This window comes from Mytilus trossulus, unplaced genomic scaffold (genome assembly GCF_036588685.1).
Source record: "Mytilus trossulus isolate FHL-02 unplaced genomic scaffold, PNRI_Mtr1.1.1.hap1 h1tg000024l__unscaffolded, whole genome shotgun sequence".
In the NCBI taxonomy this organism is placed as follows: domain Eukaryota; kingdom Metazoa; phylum Mollusca; class Bivalvia; order Mytilida; family Mytilidae; genus Mytilus; species Mytilus trossulus.
Window position 1 is genome coordinate 4,345,953 of NW_026963290.1, and position 14,558 is coordinate 4,360,510.

General features: G+C 31.2%; 1 protein-coding gene across 1 annotated transcript; it reads right to left on the reverse strand.

Moving 5' to 3' along the window:
• Nucleotides 1-264: 264 nt before the first annotated feature.
• Nucleotides 265-13,288, reverse strand: LOC134699003 (uncharacterized). The gene is made up of 8 exons (XM_063560692.1): nucleotides 13,099-13,288; nucleotides 10,049-10,169; nucleotides 7,375-7,571; nucleotides 6,037-6,111; nucleotides 4,747-4,854; nucleotides 3,995-4,189; nucleotides 1,730-1,813; nucleotides 265-702 (listed from the first exon to the last, which is right to left on the reverse strand). Exons 1-8 carry the CDS (start codon nucleotides 13,147-13,149, stop codon nucleotides 376-378), a joined length of 1,158 nt encoding a protein of 385 aa, XP_063416762.1. The 5' UTR covers nucleotides 13,150-13,288; the 3' UTR covers nucleotides 265-375.
• Nucleotides 13,289-14,558: the final 1,270 nt, after the last annotated feature.

Consider the following 14,558-nt stretch of genomic DNA (forward strand, 5'->3'; position numbering starts at 1 on the left):
GAATGATTTGTTCTTGAAGAGGAATGTATTGACTCAATTAAATGACCCAGGAGTTTCTGACGATGGACGATAAATGATTACTTAGGGTTCAAAAAAATCTTTAACTATATACGTTTTGGCAACGTGAAGAAAAGTGAATAACTTTCCGATATTCAAACTAGGGGCTCTAAATATAAAGAGCCTGTGTCGCTCACCTTGGTCTAAAAGAATATTAAACAAAGGATACAGATGGATTCCATTTGGCCAGGTGAGATAAAAATGCAACACAGGTAAATCAGTACTTTAAAATGTTCACAAAAAAAGAATGTAGGGTAACATTCTACAGAGTTAACAGTATTGTTCAGATGACGACATTGCCAATTTATATTACTGCTATTAAAAGTCCATGACTAAAGACCTATTTGGTCGTTTCGTAGGTTTTCGTCTATCTCCGGAATACCATTTCTCTTTTTCCTCTAAAATATCTTCTGCATTTCCTGTATTCCATGCTTGTTTTTGTGGGGAAACATAATTATTTTTCTGAACTTCAGGATACCAAATTTCTTCATCCGAGTATACAGGGGGTTTCGGTCCAAGTTTTATATCTTTTTTCGATGGAGAAACATTGTTGTATTTTTTTGTATCCATTTGGTCTGTCTTTTTGTTGCTGGATTTATTCGATTTGATAATTCTGGTGTAACAAGTTACAATTATCTGAGAAAGCTGCAAGATTAAATGAAATACACTATTCATATTATTATTAATATGGAAATATTGAATCGAAATATGTCATTCCTTTGCTCAAAATAACTTAAATAATATAGTGGGTTTTTTTAACATACGAATTTTATAATTTGATAAGAGGGTACCTTTCTTTTCCAAGATTGAAAATAATGCGGTCAAATAAATATACATGTATGTCGATAACAAAATTTAAGAAATGATGTTCTGTACAATGTTAAGTACTTATCAGTAAATTGAAAACAAACTAAATATCATTATTCTATACATATGCATATTCATGGCATTACAACCTGTTAATACCTGTATCTTGGCTTTGCACAAGGTCATGTTTTTTTCTATAACTATTTGTTACATGTGTACACTAATTACATTTAATTTTCAGATATGAACTGACTGAACATGTATGATTTGTTAATTAGTTAGTATTGACATCGAACAGGCAGTCAGTTAGTTAGTGTAAGTACTCTCTAATCTGTATCTAGTGAACTTTTGTTGAGCACTCATGTGGAGCAAGATCTGCTTACCCTTCCGGAGCACCTGATATCACCCCTAGTTTTAAATGGGGTTAGTGTTGTTTATTCTTTGGTTTTCTATGTTGTTTCATGTGTACTATTGTTTGTCTGTTTGTCTTTTTCATTTTTAGCCATGGCGTTGTCAGTTTGTTTTAGATTTATGAGTTTGACTGTACCTTTGGTATCTTTCGCCCCTCCTTTGTTGTTGTAATGTTAAAGAACCCGTTCACGTCCACTGTGTGTTTTATAAATTGGATAACTAAAGATATACCACAGAACACAACATGGTGTTGGTGGAAATTGTGTCTTATGCACTTTTTAAGATCACGAAAGATAACACGCATCTTCAATCTTTTATTACAAAATACGGTCACTTTAATAATCAGTTTAATTGTTGAATGTGCATTCTCATTCACAGTTTACAATATAAAGAAATTGATAAATTCAGAGTCCTGATGAAAATATAATAAGTGTTCGTATATACGACATATTACCTGAATCAGACAGGCGATTGACACAAGAGCTATGACAGGAGCTTGGTATGTATCTGCTGTCTCCCAGAACACGTCTATACATCCCTGCAACGGAAATCAGCAAGTGGAACAAAACACAAGTGATAATTTAAAAATTTCAAATATAAATGTGGATAAAGTCAGAAATGTAATTACACAAAAACAACAATCCAACGACATAAAGAACCAGTGATACTTGAGTGCCATACACAATTATCAAAATAAACGTTTTTCGAGGGTCACAAAATGCATCATCCAATACCTATTTTACGGATTGTTTTGTGAAAAGAAATGAAATTTCTGCAGTAGTTATCGATTGTAACATTTTATGTTGTCTCTTTAAGCAGCGCTATGATAAGGTCTTGACATTTTTAGTGCGGAAAGAACTGATTTTTCTTACTTTCATTATAATTATTATAATGAATAATATAAACATCATTGGGTAGCAGTCAAATCTTACATATTCTATATCCATTTTTAAAATAAAAAAATAATTGAAGACAAATGCTAATGAACGTTTGAGCTTTTCTTTTCTTTATAAATATTTTCAAATAAATGGCACTAAAGAGAATGATTCCAGAGGGACATTCAAACTCATAGATCAAAAATAAACTGACAACGCCATGGCTAAAAACAAAAAGACAAACAGACAAACAGACAAATAATAGTATACAAAGCAAAACATAGAAAATTAAAGACTTAGCAACACGAACCCCACCCAAAACTGGGAGTGATATCTGGTGATCTTGAATGGTAAGCAGATCATGCTCCACAAATGTAGCTCTGCATGTTAAAACTGAAATTGTATTAATCAATATTTTCTTTATGCAGTATATAACTTGTTGCTGAGAAAGAGTTGATGACCAATCAATATGATAGACGTCTTCAAGGAAGATTGAGCGTACAGATTCAACACAGTGCTGGTAAATGAAAATATTTTGCTGTCGATGAGCAGATTGATATATGACATTATTTAGTTAGGCTTGATAAACAATAGTTAAAGGATGTTTATATATAAATGAATATTTAAGATAGGTAACAAACAAAATCAAAGAAAAAGAATTACATGAGCGAACTGTTTTTAAAACTATCAAATCATATTGACCATCAAAGCCATGGTCAGGAATCTCACAGTTGTAATCAATCGTTTGATGTGTTTGAGCTTTTGTTTTTTTACAATTTTATTACGGACTTTCCGTTTTAAATTTTCCTCGGAGTTCTGTAGGTTTTTTGATTGCATGATTCATCTTTAATGTTATCTGTTTATCTGTTAAAAAATAAGCTCACGCCGATTTGGAACTTAACATATGTCATAAACACTTGTCTATTTATAAAATAACTGCATGTTAATCTGTATATGTTGTTTGCTTTGTTTGTGTTTTTATAATTGCAATTGTCACTGTACCAGATAAGCTGAATCATCAATAATTCTTATTAACGGGTTTGGTAAAAGTTATAATTTCATTTTTTTTCTACTTTGTTGACGTATGCCTGTAAACATGACTTAAATCATAGACATCCAGCTGTCAAGAACTATACGCTACCTCAGAATAAGAAATAACTGATGCAAGCAATACTTTATTGTAGTTTAAACATGGGTTTATATTCGTGATTATTTTTGCCCGAACGATAGTGAGGGCTAAAATAACACGAATATAATGCCTACCTATGTTTAAACTACAATAAACTTGCATCAATTATTTCGATTCTAATTAGGACAATTAATTTAATTTCTATGTCCGATGTGTATAAGTGTGGAGCGTTTGAGTAGGCTCTTCCATGAACCTCCCTTTTTTGTTTGTAAAGAAACAAACGGCAGGCACTGTGATTTTTCAGAGGGAGGGGTTTTGAACAGCCAGTATGAACGGTTGTCGTATCGAGGTCAAATATGTCAATTTTGAAATGCAACACATTAAGGTCATAATAAATGAATTCGTAACAATATGTGCATCAATTAGGAGTTTTGAAGAGTTTCATGACAATTTGATAAAATTCATTATTCTGCAGTAGTCAATTAACGCATGTGCAAACAAATTGTATTGGATTTAGAACATGGGTTTATTCACAAAGCGAAAGAAGCACGTCATATTAGAATCAGAGCTACATAATAGTAAATGTTTATAAAATGACGGGGAAAACAAAAGTTGAACACTTGTTTTTAAGAATTTTATGTGTTTTGTGTATGAAAAGAAAGGTGTGCCGATTTATGACAAAAGCACGAGTATTTAATCAAAATAAAATAACTACCCTTTTATGAATATAATCTTTTTCTCTACAGGGTCCCTGAAAACCCCTTGGGTGAATTTCTATTGAATTGCAGCAAGCTACAGAAAAGTTGATTGCGTGCGGCGTGATCATAGTATGAATCGGTTCTCCCCATTTCTCATCAAAAGAATTCGACGATTGGAAATCTGTGTATCCATGAATACCACAACAGTTGAACTGAAACATGAAATAAATACCATGTTATAGTCTTTATGTGTAGGGCTATGACTTTATGACAGTTATCATTTAATTCATGCAATTGGCTTAAAATGTATACGAACAACTTTAATTTTGCGGTAAAATGAATCAAATATATACCATGTGTAGGTCTAGGACACAAAGACAGTTATCATTAAATGCATGCATATGACTTCAAATGTCTATGAATAACTTTGCAGTCCACCGTATGAATTGCTACATGTAACCTTTTTTTATAATAAAGCCGAAATAGTCATAATGGACGTTGAGTTATTCATTTCATTCTCTTACTTGAAAAAGACACGAATTACTAGTTAAGTTAATCTAACGAAAGAATTTCAAAGATCATTAAATAATTCAAGGATTACGGTTGAAATAATTATAATATTGAACGTCATAATGAAGAAATGATAAAGTGTTTTTAAATGCCACCGTATGATATCTTTTATGAGTTTTATCTTTCATGACTTTTGAATATTCTTAATTGATTCTATTTATAATTATTTTTGAACATTAATATTCGGACTAAATTTTACCTGCTGCATAAAAAGGTTCCATCCAATGCTGACAGGATCGTTTGAACTGAATCCTTTATACGATTCATCTAAACTTTTAAAAAAGTGCTTAAAGATAACTTTATTTACCTGAAAATAAATTTAAAAAATCTCATTACATTCAAATGCTGTATAGTAAAGACAATCTTAATATGAATGCCGGTTTCTAGTTTTGCAGCACTGACATTCGATGATAATAAGATAAAAAAAAAGTTTTAGTTTTCATTTGTGATGTTTCACAAGATTAATGTTATAAATATTAAGGTAATGTACACACTGTGAAATTATTTACTTGTGTTGATTTTATATTGTAAACCGACAAAGCTGAAGGCCATACCTTGACTTGTTAGTGTTTACTTGTATTGATTATTATTTGGATGAAGAGTTGTGTCATATGCACTCATACCACATCTCCCTTTATCAAGTTAAAACATTCCCAATAATATATATTTTACACGGATTGAATTCAGGTACATTGTATGTGTAAATATTGAGCAACATCAGTCATTCTACATGTTTTAATATAAAGTAATTTTGAGAGTAATCCCACAAGCCAGTGGAAAAAGAAAAGGATCATATAGTAGGTAAAAGATAATCAATGGTTAAAACAAAATTCAACAAAATACCATACAGTCAATAAAATTGAACAACACCAATCATACCGAATTACAAAATGAATGATGGCGATAACCCATCTTTAAAGGTGAAATTGAAGTGTAAATGTACGATCTGTGAAGTTGCAAAACAAGTTATAATATGCTATTTTTATTATGTTTTAATACATACGCGTATATCAGGGCATTGTTGAGTTTTTTGTTTGAACTGTTTAACCATGTATTTTTTCGGTTAAATTTCACTGTGCATTTTGCTGGGTTTTGTTCAATGTTAATGGTCAACGAGTACATGTAACTAGTAGTTACTTACATCTTTGTCATTTGACGTCTGTTGGATAGTTGTCTCATTAACAAGCCTTTCAAATCTTTTATCAATAGTGTATCTTCAATGAGATCGATATTCTGGGCGATTGAAATGATAACAGCTATATTGTCAATTATGTCGTTGAATAGTTGAAATGAAAGTGGAACGCAGTTTTTAAGATTGAGTTTGTAAATGTTATGTCCTACAAAATGATTATATGTATTTACCTTGAATCTTACAACTGAAGATATTATAATTGAATGTTTGAAGTAAAACACATTTTTTCCCTTTTTGGCTCATTCTCCACTCCAATAATTTTTTAATATATGAATCAAATTAACATTGGATACCTACTATGGTTCGATCGGCTTTATACAAAACAACTGCTGCGATCTGTATTAGAGTTAGTAAACCCAAGGCTACAACATACTGAAAGATATATAAACAATATCTCATTATTTGGAAGCGACGTTAAAACATGTCCTAAACACAAAGCAAAACATTTTGGGTATAATGTGAACTAGATATTCCTGAAATCAGAAAGAGAAAAACACATTTAGGTAAAGCAGGGAATATTATGGAAATCTTCAATAAAAGTATCAGTGAATAGCTATACATTTTCTGAATAATCATCTGAAACAAACAAAAGCGTAGAGCAAATTTAAAATAAACGATCAAATGTTGGAAAAATTTGCATCAAAGGTAGACTCATGAACGATGTTAATTCTTTGATAGATTTCATGCATTCCCATATTCTTGATTACATTTTTTTTATATTTGAAGTTACCTTATTTATTGTATTGAATTAGCTATAAAGTACTAAGGATTTTTGGGAGGTTCGTGCTGTTTCTCTGCCGTTTGTATTTTTTTATTTGGTCGTTTTTCGATTTTTACTTGCATGATATTAACAGGTTTGTTTTCGACAAATGAATTCGAATGTTCATTTTGGTATATTTTGCGTCTTTCTTGATACGATATCTCAGAGCTTGCATTATTATCATAACTGTATTGATAAAGGATTGCTGCTAACAAGTAAGATATAAAACCAAGGGTGCTATATGATAATCCCTACGAGCGCCGTCACAAGTGGTTTGTGTGTCGACTATCATTTCAGTGAGAGGTTTAGCTAGCTATACAACTAAATACAAAACCTAAAAATGCCTAACATGGATTATTAAAATGTTAAAATAACCCACACAAACTCAATGGTTAGCAGGTAGAAAAGATAGATAAGAAACAAGGCTGCATATCAAGAATTAAATAGGTCAAGATTATGACTAAAAGTAGAACAAAAAGCACAACGAAAATTAAACAATAATATCTCAGAATATTAATTATTGAATAATATTATCCGACGAAGGTCAGGAATTCATTATAGTAGAGTTTGTCGTCTCAAACGTTACAATTTGTAACGTCATATTCTTAACGACAAACTTGTATTTCCAAATTAAAGTTTAGCCTTTTAACATAATTTTTTCCATTTGTTTTCTTTGTTTTGAACAAATTAGTACGGCACTTAAATATGAAAATTAAGCTGACAAAATAACAATAATACAGAACACAAACTGTCAAATTAAAGGATCAATAATGTAATTTCACTACAAGTAGCTGTAAACAGCTTAAATATTAAAATAGTTATAATTTGTGTAGGTATATGATATGGAAATGAATATAACATGATTCAATAAGTACCGTTATTGTCAGACGCCGTGACTTACGAAACGTTCCCACTAAACCAAGAACTGAAATTGTAGAAATTACGGCACCAAACACCAGAAGAAATAATCCGCATGCTCTGATAAATCCTTTATAGTTCATGTCTTTTAAAGGATCCGCCATTGTAACATTTGGTGGGTGTAAAATTTCTACGCCTGGAAACACGTTGATAACTGAAAATAAGAACGATCATTTTATTTTATCCTAACAAACAATTTTCATCATCATATGGTATTAACTCATATTTGTAATCGTTTATTGTTTTTAGTAATCGCACGTACTACGTATGGTGCAAACATCCCACTAACGCCATACACAATTACACCATACACCATACACCATTACACCATACACCTCGTACCATTACACCATACACATTACACCATGCACCATTCCCTATTCTATCTACACGATCCGAAATTACTAATAATGCAATTAAATTTCAAATATTAAAGATTATTATTATTGTTTATGTTAACAATTTATAAAAATTAAATAAAAAAACTTCGTTTTCAACCAAATGTCGTACACCATCATTCACACCATTCCTGATCGCATTTTGCACAATCACACCATTCCTCAAACACCATTACACCATTCCCTTTACACATAAACCATAACACCATAATCCTTACACCATTGCACCATATGCCATACACTATTACACCATATACGCATTTTTGGAAAGTTTACACCATCTAATGGCTGTAAGTCAGAAATATGACAGTTCTTATCCATTCGTTTGATGTGTTTGAGCTTTTGCCGTTTCATAAGGGACTTTCCGATTATTTTGTTTTGTACATAATTGCAACCGTTATATTCTCGTCTGAATTTTTACATTTGTCATTCCTGACTGTGTGGTATATGTTGTGCTCGTTGTTGATGGCCGTGTTGTGAAGTAGTACAATTCTTTGTTTTGTTCTCTGGTTGAGTGTTGTCTCATTGACAATTATACCACATCTTTTTATTTTGTAATATGAGTACCTTTTTCAAGTATTCGTGCTTTTGATTTTTCATTGTATAATGTGTATCTATAAGGGTACTATTATGATTCATATATCAGAATTTCTACTTTTTTCTACGGAATAAACTACTAAACAAACAACATAAATTCATTTAAAGTATTGCTATTCGTGTAAAAGTATTATCCTATATTAATTTTCAGATAAATTTCATCTTGACATTTTTATATCATGTAGGATTTACAAAAATTCGAAAAAAGTCAGCAGGTGTGGATTGATTTTCAACCATTAACGGAAATTCAAAGCACGAAAGATAAACACAGCTGAATGCCATACGTCCTTTGTCGATGAACCAATTACCACAACCACCACACCACGCCAGGGTAAGGTAGAATGTGACATTCACGTCGTCCCAAAATTAAGACAGTAAAACACAAGAGGCAAGCTATAAGCCTGGTTTAAAGATTTTGCCACATATATATAGGTACGAAGTACAATTTAAACAAACATCTAACTGTGACTATAGAAAAAACCGAATACAGAGTAGAGGTCTAAAAGTATTTGCTCTTTCTAGTTTAAAGAAAAATTCAATAAATAAGTAGACCATGTTTTCCAAAATTAAAATATCGATAAAGACTACTAAAGAGGATTAGTGCAATTTGCAATTTTGTAAAAAAAAATAGTCCAGGGATCTCATTTCCTTGTGCTACACCAACATAGAAGTATTGACAGAATGCAGAACCGTTACACTCATTCACTAGAACACACTGTATATATAAAAGTGTATTACTATTGAAATACAATAAAAAAATAATCTCGTTGAATTCAAGTTTTTAAACGTATTACCTTTACAAAAAAGTTTATTTTAAGAACAAATTAGTTTACAGTGATCGATCTTCAATGAACGAGTTATATTGCCAGTGTGTATTTTGCATTAGTTTATTGTATTTTTTTTTGGTTGTAAAATTTATGCAAGGTATAATCAAACAATACTTATGACCATAACAGTCAGTCATTAGAACAGGGTTAATACAAATTGTCTAAAACCATTATTACTAACAAATTAACATATTATTACATTTTTAATAGGTTTTCACGTTACAATTAGCTGTTAGAAATAATGTTTACAATTTGTATAATATGTTTCTGTAAGGATTAGCAATGTGGAACATCTCAAACATGTATACACTTCATTGTATTCTAAAGTGTATTACAACTTTCGATATATATTTTTGTTTAATCAGTAAGTCTGTATACATGTTTGTATATAGTACACTCCAGAACATGACAACAGCGAGGTTTTGACTCAGTTCAGATAAGATAAACCTACTGATACTGAAACACCACTAGTTGATGAAGAAAGTATAATCCAAAGCAATTAACTAAAAAAACTGACTTTTAAAAATATGTAAAGTAAATTGAAATTGATAAGCTTAGAATCAAAGTCGATGCATTTATTTGAATAATAACTTCAAACTTGCAGGGAGCCTCGGTAGTCGAGAGGTCTAAGTGTAAAAGTACTACTTTTGCCAGTTTTCTTTTCAATACTGACTAGTTTTATCCACGATTTCTAAATCAGTATTTTATGAATGCCCTTTATTTATATCATCATTATAAGACTTTAATCAACGATACCCGGAGAGATTGCTTGTCAACATTTTACATAACAAACTTCTGCATATAAAAACCTTTAATCATTTCCCTGATATTGTCTTTAGCTTTGTCGAATGTTGGAGTATTTATCTCATCCATTTTGTCAAATCCAGCAATAATATAAATCCCACCGCCTACTGATACAGCTCCTATCATCTAAAAGCAAAAAGAATAATAATTATTGTTATAATTGATATGTTTGTATTATTATAAATATTATTATTACAAGGCATTTTTATAGCGCATTATATAAAACTTCAATTACTCTAAGCGCTTTACATATTAAAACAAAGGTAAAGTTCGTACATACACGAAATTACAAGTTAAAAATAGACCAAAATATGTTTAAAAGCATACAACAGCAAATCAACTGTAAAAAGTTAAAGACTCCACAAACTTGTTTGAAAATGAATTAAAAGAATTATTTATGAATAAGTACAATTCTTATTTTGATTTAAAAATAAGTTATCAAAATACTTTAGCTTGTAAAAAAATTGTAAAAACGTTTTATCAAAATATACAGAAACACATACAATCAGACTAAAATGTACAAAATATTATAAAAATAAACGTCAGTCAAATACAACCAATCACAGTTCCATTTCTTAACTATGAGCGGTCCACAAATGTAACGTTGAATATATGCGTGTTCAGTCCTTTCTTAAAATTGTTCTAGCGATTGTTCATTTCGAAGATTTGTTGGAAGGCTATTCCACAGATACCCGGCCGCCTCATCGAACCTCCGTTCACCAAACCGTTGGGTCCGTGCATTTTTTGGCATCTCGATTAAAGAAGCATTTTCAGATCTCAACGGTCGTGCTGGTTTGTAAAAATGTAGTAGTTCACTATGATACGACTTTGCAAGTCCATGCATGGCTTTGAATGCGTAAAGCAACAGTTTGTACTGGCATCGGAATTCAAATGGTAGCAAATGGAGAGTCATAATTGTTGGAGTTAATATATGTTCAAACTTCTTGTTGTGGGATACTAGCTGTGTTCTGAACACGTTGAAGCTTGGATGACTCAAGGCATTCACATCATACATTACAGCGTTATCAAGTCTCGACGTAAGAAGAGAGAGTTCAAGAGTTTTGCAAGCGTCCTCCGTTATATATGATCGAATCCGACCTATGTTACGAATCTGATCGAAACAAGATTTGGTAATTGTATTTGTCTGTTGCTGCATGCTGGATATTTCATCGAAAAAACTCAAAGATTTCGAACATAGGTGGATTCACTAAGTATAGTTCCATCAAATTTCAGTTGAAACTTACTAAGACTTTTGACTTTGTGTTTTTGAGTAAAAGCAATCAATTCTGCTTGTCCTGGTTTAACTTCAGCATATTTGAGCACATTCAAGTTTTGATATCTTCCAAACAAGCTTCTAGGCGCTCGTAATTTCGTCCAAATTATCTAATGTTTTGATGACTTGGTAAATTTGCGTATCATCTGCATAACAGTGGTATGCCATGCTATGCTTCTTACAGATTTCACTAACCGGGTACGAAACCATGGAGTGAAGTCTAGGTCCAAGCACGGAACACTGTTGGACGCCATATTTTAGACCCATATTTTCGGATTGGACAGATCCAATGGAGACAAACTGCGACCTATTAGTCAGGTATAAACGAAGCCACGAAAAGGCTGTTCCAGATGTACGAAAAAAAATACTGTAGACGATCGAATAGAATATTCAATATTACCAGTCTTTAAATACAGGATCTAAAGCCAATATGATTAGTTTTATAATAGTGACACAGCATAGTATATCCATTCCATATAGAAACTCATATTGTACCACCAAAGTTGTTAAAATTTTTGTTTTAAGTGATCTTTTATCTTTTAGAGACAAAAGATAACAAAAAGTAAAATCATAAAAATACTGAACCGCGAGGATAATTCAAGTGACATTTAACATGTTCAAACTCATAAGAAACACTGCAGAGCATATCCATTCCATTTTTATTATTATATTCATTTTTCACTAAAGTCGTTTAAAATAATTGTTTTGAGTTATTTTTAGTCTTTTATAGACAAAAGATGACATAGAGACATTCAAATTCATACAGGTAAAAAATGACCTAACAACGACATGTATATTAAAACATAAAAACACAAACAGACGAACAGACGAACAACAGCACACAAAAGAGAAAAAGAAAATTAAGACCGAGCAACACAAACCCTCCACTTTATCATACATACATACATACATACATACATACATACATACATACATACATACATACATACATACATACATACATACATACATACATACATACATACATACATACATACATACATACATACATACATACTTTCCGAATAAATCAGACATATTTAGACACATTACATATTGAAAACATTAGGAATATTCGTCTCTTTTGGAACCGGATATTGAATATTAGCCTATATATAATGCTTTTGCGATTGCCTGGAACACGTCACAATATTGTTTTACTTTTAGTTTATATGTATTTAAAAGATTAATTCCGGCAAGTATAGGAACAAGTGCATAATCCCTCATTCGCAAGATAAAAAACCGAAGTCAGACGTTGAAGCGTTTTTTGTAAAAATTTAAATAAGTATTAGCTAACGATATATTCGACTTTTCTGTTTTGTGAACATTGCTTGTATAAAATAAATATTATACATAAATTCAAATTGAAAAATGAATAAACGAAAACAAAAACATGTAAAAATTACACAGTTTTCACATTTGTTGTAGCGCGGATTTACTTTTTAACAAACACAGCTATTCTGGTGTCTTTGACAAAGAAGATTCATTTTCCCACATTTTCCATTTTTTTGGTACCGTCAATTTCTAGTTTTATTGTCTCAACATGAACCCTTCATAAACAAACACATAATGGAATCTGACTCTAGTTGGTATACCAAATATATTTGCTTTATACGTTTTTACAACGAAACATTCCACTGAAACACGCATGAAGGGAAAAAGGGTATAGTCGACTTTCTAATCAACGAAAAAAGTTATTCAAAAGACCAATATTACAAATTGCAATGGTTTTCTCAAGAAAGTACACTTTAAAACTGTTTTCAAATATAACTTTATACTTACAAATATTATAATATGACAGATATAAATAAATATTGCACATATTTTATCCATTTTGTCCAACTTTGTGTATTTTATTCGAACATTGTAAACAGAATATTTCAATCAAATACTTATGATTTACTCGTGCAAGTGTCTGCGATTCGTCAAAACATAAACATGTTATCTAGAATAAAGATAACGTGGACTTGGCAACAACAATTGACACGGACAGGCGGTTTTGCGGATTACCAAATCTATCATCTTGTTGATTCCAACAGTTTTGCGACTGATTAGGGTTATAAGTTCCATTATATTATTGATCTAAAAATCGTTAATGTAACTCCTATCATTTGCAGAGTAGGAAGATAAATAACTTTGTAAGAATTTAAGGTATCAAAAAGATCATAAAAGATTAGAAGGGAAAGTATTTGATGGATTATTTTCGAATTTTATTCAAGCAATCATGGCAGGGGGCACTTTTATTGTCGGTGCACTGGTCCCGATAATTTTGAGTACATTGATTCCTTCGGTGTTTGTTTGTGTCTTTGATATGTTTCTTTTCGAATGACTTACGAGGTTTGAACAGCGTAAACTACTGAAGCCTTAGTTCTTCCCAATTTTTTGTTTTTGTCCATACAGTCTGAAACATAACAGATCTGGTTATTTTAAAACGAAACATAAGATACGGCGCATGTTATGTATGCTTAAATCATATTTCAGAACCACTCTGTCCAAAAACTTTGTTTACATAATATACTATATACTTAAATTTCATATTTCAAATGACAGATAATTTTCCTTTTCAATTATCAAGTTTTATTTTCAACAACAATATTCATACTCGTTACTTGATATTATATGATTTTTAAATACCAAAAGGATAAAAAGGTACTTAGAAAGTGTGAAATAATTTCCAAATTCATCATCAGAAAGTTTACCAAAAAAATCTTATAAACTATGTCAGTACTGTTTAAATGTTTAAATCAAGGCAACTATAGTTTTTCAAGGTTTATAATTTCGATCAATAATAAACAGTGTAGTCTGTGGCATAAGGTCAAACACATACCCAATGCAAAAGAGTGGAAAATATGCAAGAAGGACAGTCAAACTCATGCATTAAAAAAAAAATTGACAACGTCATGGGTAAAAATGCATAAAGCTAACTAGAAAAATAATCGTACAAAATACACAACACAGAAGGCTAAAGATTATTCAACACTAACCCTACCAAAAATTGGTGGAGATCTCAGGTGCTCCGGAAGGGTAATCAGATCCTGTTCCACATGTGGCACATGGTGTTGATCATGTTGTTACAAACCAGGTAAATATTCTAATTCAGATTACAAATCATACAAACAATTTTGTTTAATGATTCTATTGATTTATTTTAGCGAGTTTGAAAGTAAGTGGTCGTATTCTTAAAAGTGTTTGGTCCCTTTACTGGTAACTTCTATCATATATAATGATACCGTATCGCCTGA